The sequence below is a fragment of the Chlamydotis macqueenii genome, chromosome 7 (assembly GCF_036417535.1).
Source record: "Chlamydotis macqueenii isolate bChlMac1 chromosome 7, bChlMac1.mat, whole genome shotgun sequence".
NCBI classification, from domain to species: domain Eukaryota; kingdom Metazoa; phylum Chordata; class Aves; order Otidiformes; family Otididae; genus Chlamydotis; species Chlamydotis macqueenii.
Window position 1 is genome coordinate 44,042 of NC_141562.1, and position 14,623 is coordinate 58,664.

At 47.0% G+C, this 14,623-nt stretch overlaps 1 protein-coding gene across 1 annotated transcript in view; it reads left to right on the forward strand.

Moving 5' to 3' along the window:
- Positions 1 to 309: 309 nt before the first annotated feature.
- TLL2 (tolloid like 2) overlaps positions 310 to 14,623 on the forward strand; it is a 92,532-nt gene continuing 78,218 nt past the window's right edge. The window contains 2 exon segments of the mRNA XM_086751775.1: positions 310 to 1,343; positions 1,657 to 2,120. Coding sequence (XP_086607901.1) covers positions 2,105 to 2,120 — 16 coding nt within the window. The 5' untranslated portion in view covers positions 310 to 1,343; positions 1,657 to 2,104.

The window sequence follows — 14,623 nt, forward strand, 5'->3', positions numbered from 1 at the left end:
CCTTCCAGCATTTAGATGTCCACTTGGAATCTGACAGAAACATGTTTGATCTTTGACACCTCTTGGGCCATGTTGGATCTGCTTGTCCTGCATGAGATGTAACACTCAGTGCTATGCCTGCACCTTGGGATTTAGCAATGGACAGGAAAAGGGACAGGCAAGCTTAGGACAGGGGGCTTTTATTTCATTAAAGAAGCCTGGTGGGGTGGGGAAGAGGTGTTTGGAGTTGTCTCCTTTGCAAAGACCTTGTAAAGCTGTCATTGAACTTGTAGTCTGGGTGCAGTTCACAGTTCACAGGTGTATGCCCTTGGCCATGGCCTGCACAGGTTTGATCAATGACAACTACTCGTTCCTCAGGTGTTCTGTGGCGGAAGTTTAGTACCTCACAGAGCTCCAGCCAAAGGCATTTAAAAACTGTGCTGCGATTCTTGCAGGCTTCAGAAGTCTACAAAACTGAGCATTTTGGTTCAAGGTGCTTTCCACTTGTGGAATTAGATTCCACCTTCACAGTTGTGCTTGGAGTTTGTACTCTCTTCCTGTCCTAACCTCCTGCGTAGCGTGCCTGCGCCTAGCTGGATGGCTAATGCAAGGACTGGCTGTGTTTTACTGGTAAGCCACCTCTTTCTTACTGCTAAAACTGTGCCCATGGGTGTATCCCAGGTGAGTGACTGCTTCCCCAGTCTGGGGGAAATTGCAGCTGCCGTGTGCCTGATGCATTGGATTTTCTAGCCTCCTTTCTCTAGTATGTCCATTTCCTTCTTTTTCACATTGCCTTCGCTGCAGAGACCCTTGTGCTCTCTGCCTGCTTCCCTCTGTGCTTCCTTCAGACCCATTTCGGATGTTCCCTTTTCCTGAAGCTCTCTCCAGTCCCTCCCTGGAGGATTGCTCAAATGCTTCTCTGCTTTCTGCCTCAGGTGTTCTGCGATGCTTTTTCCCACAGGCTGCCGGGTACCCCCTCTCCTCTCCCACCCCAGCAGTAACTCATGCTGGTCTCCTTATGGTCAGTAGGTTCTTCCATCCTCAGTCACTTACCAGCAGCCCTGTATACCTGCTGCATAGCGCATGAGGAACGGATTCTGTGTAACGGGCTGTTTGCTGTAATAGGTGGGCTGCTGTGCTGATCTCCCTTTTCCTTCGAGAAGCTGGAGGGAAATGATGGGACTGGCTTCTGTGAATCAGAGCCCAGAGCTGTCTGTGGCAAGAAGATGGTGCTGGGACTGGGGAGAGAACACTGGCCTGATGGGGAGGTCTGCATGCTCTTCTTGGGGATGGCGCAGCGTTGGAAGGAAGGAGGTGCTCCTGACACTGAACAGCCTGGTTTTCCTGGATCATAGGTATTGTAAGTATGAACCTGCAACAAAACTGCTTTCAACTAGGTCTGAAATGTGCTTTCCCTGCTCAGAAGGGATGGATGATTGAGCAGAAACTGGCTGTTGTTTTCATTCAGCTACTAGATCTTCTGTTGTTTTTTTTCCTCCTCCTTTGTTGTAGCTGATCTCCAAGAGCCCCTGTACTCTGATGTACACCTGTACTGATGCTAGATCCACTCTAGCACTTCCTGAACAGGAAGGTTCCCTGTCAATAGAAACTGCTTAAATGTGCAAGGAAGCTCTTGATTAAAGAACTCTCGGTGATTGATTGCTCTTTCTTGGCCAGTTTGTGTCAGCCCAGCTAGGAATGGAGAGAAATTTTTACCTGTGCGTTGAGAAGGAAGCCCACGCGAAACCCCAGCCGCTGGTAAATCACCCTCTGGTTTGGCTGATGCGAATTGTCAGAGACCCGCAGCTGCTGCCGGTCCATGAATCAGCTCAGCTTCAGACCCGAATGGAAATTCACACCCTCTCAAGTCATTTTTTATTTGTGCAAATGTCAGCACCCAAGCAAAAAGCATCTGTTTAACCTCCCCATCCGCAAACCCGGAAGCTGTTTGCAGAGCAAACCGTACCATGGTGTTGGAAGACAGAGGAGAGAGATTTACTTACAAACTGTGCCCTGCATCCCACTAGCAGGGGCTGTGCCTGACAGAAAAGCCTGTGCCTGCTCCAGGGGCAGATGTCTGTGGTGGAACTAGAGGACTGTCCCCACTGACGTGTGTGTTGGCAGGATGCTGTGTCACGAAGGTATTGGTTCAATAAGGTATTGGTTTTGCTTTAAAACTCCCCAGATGTGAAAATACTTAAATGCACTGGACTTGCAGCTCCAAACTTGTACTTTGGAGCTTGTGATGTAGCTCCTTGGGCATGAAGGTAGACTCGAATGATGTGACATGGAACTCTGTCTTGAACAGCTATCCTATTCTGATACTGCGTCAAATGCAGGTGGGAAACGGGACTTGTGGCTGCATTATCCATGTCTCTTGTGGAAGTTGGGTAGTGGGTAGCAAATGAGGCAACTGCTGCAGGAGAAGCTTGGACAGCTGCATGGCAGAGGTGTTTGAGCTGCGTTTGAGTCAAGAGGCCCCAGACTGAGAAACAGCAGTTGTTAAATTATTCTGGCAGGCGGTGGGGCAAACTAATATAGTGACCCACAAGTTAGGTGGCCTTGAAAAGGATGGAAATCATGCACCTGCATTTCCCCTGAATATCTTGGGCACAAGTAGAGCTATTCCTTGGGTGGCCTATTGTCAGTAGCTCAAGCTGGATGTGGGCCAGGGAGTGATAAAACAGCAAGGGTCTGTGCTTCTTTTATGGAGCCTGTCAACAGGGCTCCAGTCAGAAGAAACTGCAGTCCAAAGTTACATGCACCTGGCTTTGCCTATGTTTGATGCTCTGGAGGTCTAGTTTGGGCTTCTGTGGGCACCAGATCTTGTCTCTGGCCGTTGTCCAGACGCTTCTCTATTGGTTTGTCTGCTGTCTGTGTGTTCCTGGCAACAGTGAGGCACAGCTCTTTACCTAAAAGCGAGTTTTGAGAAGCTTTGGCCACTGGGCCAAGAGCTTTCAGAGTTATTTGCACAGTGTGCCTGCTGGTGCAGTCTGGTTTTTGTGTTTTTTGAAGTTACTCAGATTAGAGACCCATAGACCATTTTGTTTTGTCTGTGCTGGCACTGCTGACCTGGGAAGGCAGAGATGCTCTGATTCTTGGGGCTGACCCTTTGGGGGGCTGGAGTAGCCCATTGGGCTCATTTTGCCTGGAAGAGAAGCCTGTTATTTGCTGTGGTATTGACGGTGGAAGTGTGTTTTGCTCAGCGACGCTCTGAGCTGCAGCTGGCCCGTGTATAAAGCTGCTGATGCGTTGTGCAGTTGACCGCTGCCTGGATTTAATATCTAACCTTTGATTGTTCCTGAAAGCATGTTCTAGGGATTGCATTCTCACCCACACTGCTCCTGTGACCCCTTCCATTTCCTGGGTGTCTAAGTACAGAACAGAAAAGATTCATTAACCTGGCAAGTAACCTCTTTTTATGGGGGAAGTGATTTTCTGTCACGCTCTGTTAGATCCTATTGATTTCTGGTTTTCCCCTCTTTGGCCTCTTCTGCCATATATTCTCTTCTTTGTCATGCTTCAGTAGGAGGGTGATATGTGATATGCTGGGGTTTTTTTTGCTGTTTCCTGGGCAGAGAACTGGGATCTCCTAAGGCCATTGCTCAAGTGCCCAAGTCCCTGCCTTTTCTTGGAAAGCTCTGTTGTCGAGGTAAACTGCTGGTTAGTAATGGGATGTTGACGTGAGGACTACAACCTCCTGGCTGCCCTCTTTTTTTTTCTTGACATTGAGAAGAGCATTTTCTGTCCTTTTGCCCTCTTTGCCTGTTGTACAATCCTTCATCTCCCGGCAGAGGTGTGACACGTTTGCCCTGGGGTTTGCAAGCAGGCGTGAAATTGAGACCCTCAGACCATCAAGTGTGCCTGCTCTTTCTGTCCTCCTGGGCGGTGATGGTGGCTGGGTCCTGATGCTTTTGTGGTGCCTGTGTATTTCACAGCTACGCCTCTGCTTGGTGTGAAATGGAAGGAGCTGGCAGGTTTGAGCTGTCCCACTGGTTTGTTGTAACAAAGGTAGATCGAGGCAAGTGTGAGGGGAAGAGGCATGTCCTTGGATCTGGTGAGAGGGCATGGGAGTGTTCCTCGTTTCAGGAGGAACATGACATTCTGTGCAAAATTCCACCCAGGGAATGAGGAAAGAGTTTTCTTCCCAATTAGTGCACGTTTATGTATTCCTCCCTGTGGACAGTCATCTTTGTGCTAATGCAGCCATTGCAAAGATAAAAGATGACAAAGGTAAATGCTAAATACACGCTCTCTGAGCAGGATACAGCAGTTCTGAGAAGGCTGTTGCTGTTTACTTATGTATTTGGTTTTTAGACAGAGCCCTTCTGTGATTCAAGGCAGATATTTCACTAATTTGAGAAATAGTTTTCCTTTCAAAAGAACACTTCCATGTTTTGTATTAATTTCTCAACTTTCATAGTTCTTGCTAAATTCCTTTTTAGATATGAATATTTTATGGCAGTCCTGTGTAGAGGTATTTCGACTGAAGTGTCAAAGACTTATAATCCAAGGGAGAGTTGTTGTTTCTTTCAGACTTTTGTATTGTTACAGGAAGCCTGTCCTATTGCTGCTCAGGTTCAGCTGAGCAAAAGGAGGAGTTCTGCCCAAAATGAGAACTAAAGCTCGCTGTGGTGAGGTTTGTCATCTACGTTGTCCTAAGGGAAGATGTATGAAGAACAGATCCTTTTAATTTACAGATCTTAGGCTGCACTTTCCCTAAAATAGGCAATTAAACCCTGAGGGGTCAGTGAAGGGATACGAGCTCTGTTTGCAGACCAAGCAGACTGATCCACAGTGATGGATGTTAAGTGTTAGGCTGTTCGGAGGCTTGCTTTCATGGTTCAGTACATTATGTGGGAGAAGGTGGAAAAGCTAATGGGACTTTTTTTTTTTTGCAGAGAAAGAGGTTGGTACTTTGGTGAGTGGAATATACCAGGAAACTCCTGAAGACCTGGATCGTGGTCTTTGCTTTTAGTTGTGAGCAGGTGTGGGGAAACCAACAAGCTCGAGAGTCTTAAAATTAAAACTTGAGTCAGCATTTAATGTTGTCTTCCTCATATTGCTTTCAAGGCTTTGAACTTTCAGTTTCTATGGTGTTGGTTTGTTGTTTTTGTTTTGTTTTTTTTTTAATTATTTTTTAAATAAACAAGTTTCCCCCCTGTCCTTCATTAACCTAGAGACTCCTCACATACCTTGAAAGGGTGAACAGTAATCTGTACCTGTTACTACAACTGAGAGTAGAGACATTGGAAGGTCTCCTAACAATATTGCCAGCTTTCCCAGCGTTGCTATCAGCAGAACAAGGCACCACCAAAGGATCAGCTGGATGTGGGGCTGGCTAGGGAGGTTTGGGACTCTTTAAAGTGTGCTTTGAAAGGATGTTTGCTATCCAGTGTGAATGCTGGGCTGGAGCTTGGTGACCTCTAACTGCAGGACTGTTTTCAGAATGCCAAAGTGCCCTTTCAGTCAATATGAAGGCTCAAGGTGTTGTGTTTACAGGCATACAGGTCTTCCTTCCTGTATGAGGAGTGGACCTCTTCTCTGTGATGCTGCTATGTGATGCAGGCAGCTGCTGCTTCCTTGAGGGCTGTCCTGAGGATGCTCCCTCTGGAGAGGGAAACTCTGTAGTAAGCCGTGTCCTGGAGAGGCTGCAGGTGAGGGATGGAGTTTTGTTGCAGGTGGTGCCTCTTCTCTCATTCTTCTGGTGGTGGTGAGGCAGAGAGGGTAATGGATACACCCGAAGTCTTCTGCATCCTGGGGCTCTTGTTACTCATTATCAAAAACCTCTGTTACACTCTCACAAGCCAGGGTTTTGATGTTGTCTCCATCCCCCTGCCTTGCCCCAAATTTTGCTAACATGCATGAATGCAGAGTCCTGAAATTCAGGTTCATGGTTCCAAAGTTCATGGTCTTGAGAATAAACAAAAAAACTATTGTGGTGGCTGAGAGCTGGGTACCCCATTAACCCAGAATCATGAATATTTATCACACTGGATTACAAAAGAACATAGAGGCTATATTGTATTTCCTATAACTTTATTTCCATGGCATCTTTTCTTGGCGGGTCACTTTAATGTAAGCTTTGCTTATTTAGTTGCACACTTTAAGCCGATTAACTTTTTACTAATAAAATGTGTGTTGACTCCCTTTGTTCCAGCTCCTGTTTGTTTGTACCTACACTTCTGTGACAAAGAGTCACAGAGAACTGCTTTAAGCTCTGGCTAAATCCCACTGCTGGCAGCTTTGAGTGAGCTGAATGTGTCTGGGGATGATTTCAGCCTTGCATTTTCTCTCTTGCCCTCTTGCTGCCTGGAAGTTGGGCCCTGCAAAGCAAGCTCTCCTGAACCCCCCACCACCATTTCCAAACCATTTGTGGTGCTTTGGCAGGAAGGATCCAGCCTGTTGTTGTCACTCCCTGAGCTGGGTCAGAATAAAACTACAAGCAGGGGGAATCAGAGCTTTCCAGCCGTGCAGACTGATCTGTGGCTCTGCACGTTCAGTAGTTTCCCAGCTGGTAACCGCATTATTCCTTCTCTGCTTACATGCCTTGCCCTGTCATTCAATGCCCAACATGCTGCACACTTTACTGCGACTTCTCTCTAGGAATGTCCCAGAGAGGTGATTACATCCTGCTGTTTTATTAAAGGACTTCTACAAAAACTTCTCTTTTTCCACCAAGGCAGTTCAGACCAGAATGTCAAAGTTAGTTGGGAGCCTAAAGGTATGGATAAGCACTTGGAAAATACTTTCTAAAGGCCTTTTATAAATCTGTTCCTTTGCATTTGGAGCTTTGCTGAAGCTAAAATGATCCCTTAGAAATGTACTGTAAATGCTTAAGAATGGCTGATCTGTCTCAAAACAAACTCGGTAGTCTGTTTCCATTGGACCAGCAGCAAATGCCAAGGGAGGTGTAGAAGAGCAGGAGAAAACAGAGTGATACTTCCAAAAAGTCTCTCTGACTGTAGCAGACTCCACAGTCCATGAGCCAGAAATGGTTCATTGTCTTTAATGATCTTGGATAGCTTTGTCTTGCATCTGCTTTCTTTTTGAACCTGCATAAGCTTTTAGTATCCATAGCCTCCTGGGATAAGTGCCAGAGCTTAACTGCAGCATCCCTCCACTCCTTTCTTACCCACTTGTGAATCAGTGCATCGGGTGCTGCTGAGGTTTAGTCACTGCTGCCTACCAGCTTCCACTCTTTGTCTCCTCTTAGACCAAAGCTTCCCATGCGTTGTTTCTACCTTGGGGAGGAGTCAGAGGAACACAGCTGTTCTTAATATCAGGAAATATTCGTCCTTTGCTACAGTGAGACAATCCTTTTTTTAAGAACTCAGAGATCCCCCTGGCTGGGGAAATGTTGAGTGCAGTACCAGCCACGCTCCACACCTTGTGGAAATTGCTAAATGCTTCTTTGCATCACATTTTGCAGATGAGTATTGCACCACTCAGGTTTCAGGGATAATTTTGAATGTGCCCATTAATTCATTTGCAGTGGAGAGGGGATGACCATAGGAGGTGCATGCCATTGCTCCCCCGTTGCCTGTCCTCCCCAGGGAAGAGTCTAACAAATTGTGGTGGGAGGTGATGGAAGGAAGGACAGTGTAGGAAGGGGATGCACTCACTACTGTAGTGTCTGGGCTGCTTCTAGTACTGGAAGTTTGAAACTCCTGTTGTTAGAGTGAGGTCATGAGGTTTTGTGGCTGATTGGTGTAGTTTCAGAAAGCACCTTGTGTTTGTGATGGCCCTGATTTTGGGGAAGGACATTGTGCCTTTACTACTGGACCTCTGAGAAAGATGAAAGTTTTTCTTTACCCAGCCTCAGCTAAGCAGTTGGCTGCTGTGATATGGTTGTATGGTGGATGTAGACAGGTTGTGACATCTACAGATGTTCTCATTCTGATGGCATCTGGGAAGCATGCAGTGGCAGTGGTCCTTTTTCAAGTAGTTTATACACAGTATTCTCTGCTGATGGCAAAAGCATGTGTGTTTAGTGCTGTGCATTGTTTTTCCTTTTCGGGGAGTGTTTTGGGTTTTATTTATCACATCTAGATCTGTGAAGTTCCTTGGATTGTCTTTCCCAAAATCCCCAATGCCTTTTTGCCCTATATTGAGGACTAGTGGAGCAGATGAGGTTTCACATGAGTCATGATTGATTTTCAGCATCTGTTGTGTGGACACAAAAGGACCTACCAGCAATAAGCCCAGAGAAGTACATTGATGTGTTCTCCCTTTTGGTTGATCTACGACTCGTTGTGCTACCTTCTGTCACTGATCTTGTAACATTTCCTGTGCAGTCAGACCTGGTGAGGAGATAAAACCAGCCTTAGCATGTGAAGCCATCACCAGCCATGGAAATACTGGTTCCCCATCTGATGATAACCAGTTCCTGTGTGACAGCTGTGCCGTGTCCCGCAGTAGGGACACCTTTGATGTGAAAGGACATGGTGAACTATACTCATCCTGCCTAACCAGCACTAAATACAAAGTATAAATCTCTGTGCTGGATGCAAGCTTTTTATTTGTGGTGCTATCAGTATCTTTTTGTTGCAGCAGTTCCTGCTAGGGACACAAAAAATTTAAGGATCTTGGTGCTTTCAATTTCCTCCTGGCTGAGTGAAATAAAAGTTGAGTTGACATGTTTGCATTGTCCCTCTGTCAGCATTGTAGCTCAGCAGTCTCCATCGTATCAACGTATTTCAGGAGTGGTGTGCATACTACATGACTGTTGAGTGCGGAGTGTTTGAAAGTGTCTGATGAAGACTGATGCAGGGCAGCAATGTCCAGATAAAGGAATGAAACATGGACATGAGGCTACTTGTGTAGTTGAGTGTGGAGATGCAATTGTCATGTGTTGGTTGCTTTGTTTGAGGGATGATATATTGGGAACCGACTTATGTTTTCTGGACTACCTTAAATATTACATTTCTAAAATTCCTCAGACTTCTAGACCCCACTAATACCCCTTTTTACCTGCGGATTTGCCTGCTCTCAGCTCTTCAGTGTCTGATGGTGAGGGAGCTTTGTTGTCTCTTGAAGGTGCATGGAGAGTGGGTGAAGGTTTGCTCCCCTCTATACTGCAAGTCTGGGCAAAATTTGGAAGGGAATCAAAAGAGTACAGCTTGAAGATCTCCATGCTAGGCAATGCTGCTTTATGGTGGTTTTAATCTTCTGCAAGGTTAATATTAAAGTATGAGTGTGTACCATGCAGGGCAGTGCTAGCATTTGACGGGTTAAAAGCGGTGGTGTTGATGTGGCTGCAGAGGGAAAACTGACAGGAGGGGCAGCAGATCGGCTGCTGCTGGGCTGTTACAATACCTCAATAGCTGGAAACTCTTTTGATAGAGGCAACCCTTCTGGAAAGTGCTTGCATTTTGCTTTCCACTGATCCAGAGCTGGCATGGGGATCCTGCTCCATGAGAGGGTGAGCCAGGGGCAGATCTCTCTGCTCATCCTTTCTGCTGAGGGTTGGAGGGAAAGGTGTTTGCTACAGCTCCCTCAGGCTTTCCTGTGGAGCTCATCCCCTGTCCCTGGCATCTTCAGGAGGAGCAGGTGGTGTGGAAAAGCAGCAGCTGATGGAGCGAGTGCCCAAGGCACTGTCCTCTTTCTGACCCAGCACAAGTGTCCTTCAGCAATAAATGAGCCACTTTCCATTTTGGGTACCTTCCTCTTTCCAGCAGGGCTGGTGACCCTGCCTCCTGCCGATTTCCAAGGGTGCCCATGGCAAGGCCTGGCTTAAGGCTGTGGGAAACTGGAACTAGTTTCTAGTTTGCAGTTTTCTTTGGACTGAAGTTTTTCCTGTCATCAGTGTGCCTGAGGTGGGGAAGCGTTTTCAGACCCTGAGCCAAAAAAAAAAAAGGGCTTCACTGCCTCAGAGCAATGCTAAGGCCGGGAGACCTTGCTGGCACTGCAAAATCTTGGCAACTGCTTAAAAGTGGCTCAGTCCCCTCTCCCCTTTGCTCCCTGCTTCTGTCAAACTGCAACCTCCCACTTAAAAGGCAGGCACGTTCCTGACACAAGGCTGCTTGCTATCCAGAGGGCACAAACAGCTTGTCAGGGGAAGACGTTATCTTCATTCCCCATGTAAAGATGTTTTATTAAGGCTGGGAAATGTCAAAAATGAAGTTTGCTTTTGTACCTTCAATCCGGCCCCACTTATGATTGCGATAGTCGCTAACTATACAATTGCGTTACGCAGCTCCTGGAAAGGATTCAGCCAGGGGCGAAGGGGACTGATGATGACAGGGATCCTGTCTTTCAGAGCTAGGGAGGTGCACACTGAGCAAGGATGAGAAAAGCCTCTGTCTTCTAGACAGCTGAGTGGCTCCACAGAGGAGCGTGTACCGATGCTCTGCATCGATGTTCCAATGTGATCTTCAGCAAGCTGTGGCACCAGTCTTTCCAAGGCTCCTTGCTACTTTTGTGCTTTTCTGGGTATTTGGCATGGGAGCATGTAGATCCCTTGCAAAAGCGCTGAGTACTTGCTGCGGCCAAGTGGGGAGCCGAGCTCTGACACAGGCAGGACTGGGCTGATGCACAGGGCACAGCTCGGGTGTTTCAGGGAGGGATGGCCAGCAGAAGTGGTATTGGTTTCCATTCAAAGTTATGTATTTAATGTAACTGTGGGACTCTTTGTGAAGGCCTGGGATGAATAACTCTGGGAGATGCTTTGTTTTCAGGACAAGGCTGGAAAGATAGGAAGGGCCGTGCTGAAGTAGAAGGCCATCCACTGGCTAAGGAGGGCTGAGCAGCTCCTCACTGAGGCTGCAATTGTGGCCACTTCAGTCTGGCTTAGGTCTGGGCTGCTGCTGAAGAGGACAGCTTTTCCTCCCTTCTTCCTCATCCCAGTATCGGTGAGCTGTGGGAACTGAGTGCAGAGAGGGACTGATCTCGTTGAGAACAAACTGTTTTTTACCGAGTTGGTAAAACCAACTTCGTTTTTACCATGTTGCTTCCCAGTCCTGTGGTGCTTGTGGTAGCACAGGAGAGGTCATAGGAAGAAGCGACTGGGAAGGAGGAGGGGGAGAAAATAGATATGAGCAGCTGCCTCTGGGTGTGTAAACCAACAATTCTGCAAGCTGGATGTGCGGTGAGACAGTGTTTCTGTTGTGCATGTGCTTGTCTGGACAGTCATGGCTGTAGCTAATCTTCACTAAAAGACCCTCCAGTTTCTGTGAAGTTGTAGGAGATTTTATGTATTTGGGATCAAATGTGACTGGAAAGCACTAAGGATGAGTGAACAGTTGATGCAGGTGTGGAAGGTAGACCATATTTGCATATGCATGAAGCATAAATCTTGTTGAATGTCATCTTCTACTGGATTCTTTAAGTCAGTCTTGCTGCATGAGAAGACAGAGCTGGGTTAGGCTGGCCTTCTCTAGGAGGTGAAGGGTTAATGATGCCTCCTTCAAATTACTTAACACTATAGTTTTATCCTGGCTGTTCACATCTGTTGTGATGTGAAACAATACTGGATGCCATGAAGGGCTTTTAAATGGAAAACAGCTTTCACCTGAGATCCTCCTGACTTCAGAGCCTTTGATTCCTGTCTGGAGCTGGGTCTACTACAGTTATATTTTGTATGAATTCCCCCAATTTGCCTCTGGAGATGGCTGTGTGTTGATTTTCCTTCTATATTCCATCTCCAGTGTACTGATTTCTGTTCATGAGAAGACTTGTGTGTTCTGCAGTGATCTCCCCAAAAGCTTCATCACAGCCTGTCTCCTTACAGTAAGATGTAGAGCCTGGACATGTTCCTGTGACTCTCTGAGGGCAGCCCTCCATTACTGTAGCCTCATGCTTGCATGTGCTCCAGGCTTCCTGCAAAGTTCAGGGCATGAAGTAACTCCTGTAATTTGGACTCACGGGAAAAGGCTGAACTAGAGGGCTCTGCATGACCAGTGGAGGAGGCAGAGGTGGCTGCCGCTAGCATGCTGAATCGCACAGCATTTTGTACTCATTCCAGCTGTTTAACGGGATTACATGAGGAGTGGCTTCTGCCTGCAGGCACTTAGTGCCTATGGAAATCCGCAGCTGTTTGAATCGGTTATGTACTAATCCGATGCCTCCCCTTTATGCACAGTGATTTGTGAATGATGGAAGCCATGTGAATCAATTGCATGAGTAATTTTTCATGTGCTTCATGTCGGATTTGAGGAGGACTTTCAGTTAACTGTGTCTGCAGTCCCCAGCAGCTTCCACAAACAGGGAGTGACCATGAGATGTAGGAGTAGGATAGCTTTGGTGAATGTGAATCCCCTTACTTTGGACAATGGGAAACAGCCCAGTGTGCCAGTAAACATGGAGCTGAGCTCCCTCATCTTCTGCTTGGTCCAACTGCCCTTTCTGTGGCATGACTGCCTTGTGAAGAGCCAAGGACTTGAAACCCTTCAGCCTCAAGAGAGGGAAGGTAACTCTATCTGGTGCTGGGCAGCAGCAGGTGGTCTGCCTCATGGTGGAGCACTGGGATGGGGAGCTGGGACATCCGGCTCTCCCTTGGGTTCTGTGACTGAAAAAAAAATTGCTTCACTTCCTCAGGACAGACTGAGAAACATCTTTGGATGGCTCTTTGGGACATCTGTTTGGTGCCTGCTCCAGCAAGCTTTGTCTAAAGAGATAAGGCATGTTTTACTGCACAAGTCCTGTTCCAGTAGGCACAGCTTCTGCACTGCACTTTGTTGAGGTGCAAGTATAATGTGCCATTACTGACAAGGAAAATAGTGACATTTGTGTACTTTCCCCTTTGAATTTTTAATACCTTCTAATAGACTTTCCTGCATTTCCCAATGGAGATTTTATTGTCTGCTTCCTGACCAGATCTACCTTTTGGGGAGCAGTACCCCTGAGTGAAGGCCTTATCTGTTTATCTACTCAGTCCTCCCATCCACCAGCTAGACACCAGTAGTTTGGATGTAGTCTACCTGTTACAGGGCAAACAAGCTGCTGCCAGGCTGGAACTGAGCAGGAAGCCACAATGAGTCCATTGAAAGTCAGATGCTCATTTCAGGTGGCACAGCAAAATGTGGAAACATGAAATTACAGCTTACATGGAGCCTGTAAGAACTTAATTTATATTTTGAGGAGTTCTAACAGCTACAGCCTGGCTCCCGATAGTAATATCTGGATGAGGGCTGAGCAAAAAGCATGCCTGTCCTGTGAGTAAGTTACTTCTCTGGAACCAGGAGCAGGGGATGGTCACACTGCGTGACCTGATACATCTTCATCACATGTTGAGGTCTTCATTATAGGTCTTTCCCAAAGTCTGCTCACCGTGGTCCATAAAGCTTGTTGCTGCGGTGGCGCGATCCTGGGAGGAGGCAATGTTCGGACTGGTCAGGAGCATCTGGCTGGGGAAGCCTAGGCCGACCTGGGAACAAAGATGCTGTTGCTCTGAGCTGCGTGGTGAAACCTTTCTCTGTGGAAGCCAGACAATCTCCCCATTTATTTGCAAGTGGCATTCAGTCACAGTTTTTTGGCAACATATGGAAACTGTTTAAATTAGCCGTATGAGCCATACGTGAAACAGATGCATATTCTTGAGCAGGCTTTTGTCATTGGTGTTTGAGCAAGTGAAGGGTGCAGCTGGTTCACTCGGGAAGTGGGGAGCATGTCCTCACCCAGATGTGGTTAAGCGCTTGAAGTGAAACAGAGAACCAGAACATTATAGGATGTGTGTTGATGAAGACTGACTTCTCCTGTGCACCTACTGCATAAATAAGATTAATGGATGTAATGACACTTAACCCCTTGGTGCTTTCCTGGTTGCTCACTGCTGGTACAGGATCAGTTGTGTCAACAGAAGACTGTAGCTCCGTGACTCTCTTGCTAGTGTCTTTCACTTGTATGCTGGTACAGGTAGTTTATGCTAGTAAACACTAGTTTAAAGCTCTGAGGTCTGATCAGAGCCTGATTCTACACCTTTCTGGGCAATCTTAGTGAAAAGAGAGTAATGAGATCTTGTTGAAGAAAGCAGAACATTGTGACTGCTGTGGCTGTTGGTTGTGAATCTTGAGAGGACTTTTGTCCTCTCTGAAGGCATGATGCCTCTCCGAATCTCATCTCTGAAACTGATGCCTCTAACTGGAGCTGTTGTGGTCTCTGAACTTTAAATCGTTGTGGAGCTCTGTATACTGGGAGGATCATGCTGCTATGCAGTTCTAGGTGCTCACTGTGGTGTGTATAGCTGGGGCAATTAAAAATGGCCTTGAATACTAACAGCATTGATTTTATGCATGTCAACTGCAATGGAGTAGACCAAGGTGGGAGCTGCTGAGACTGCAGTGCTGGTTGCCGTGGATGTTTGAGTGGCTAGGTTTAGCTGATGTGGGACATCAACACTGAAAGACAAGAACGGAGAGTTTATGGCAGTGAGGTTCAGAAAAGGGTGAGGAAGCAGTGAAAGCAGAGCTCTGAGAGCAGTGCTGATAGGCCAACTGGAAAGGAAGAGGTTTGGGGGCATCAGAAGGAACCACCTAAAGGAAGGCCATGGCAGGATGTGAATCTCTCCTGCGAGGGCAACGCTGTGACTTTCGTGTGCCACACAGGGATGTCTGCACAGTGCAGTATTCATAGATGGGTGTGCTACTGACGGTCTTGTAATGCTTGCCATCACAAAGCAGACATGAAGAGTGTCTGCTGGGGCAGG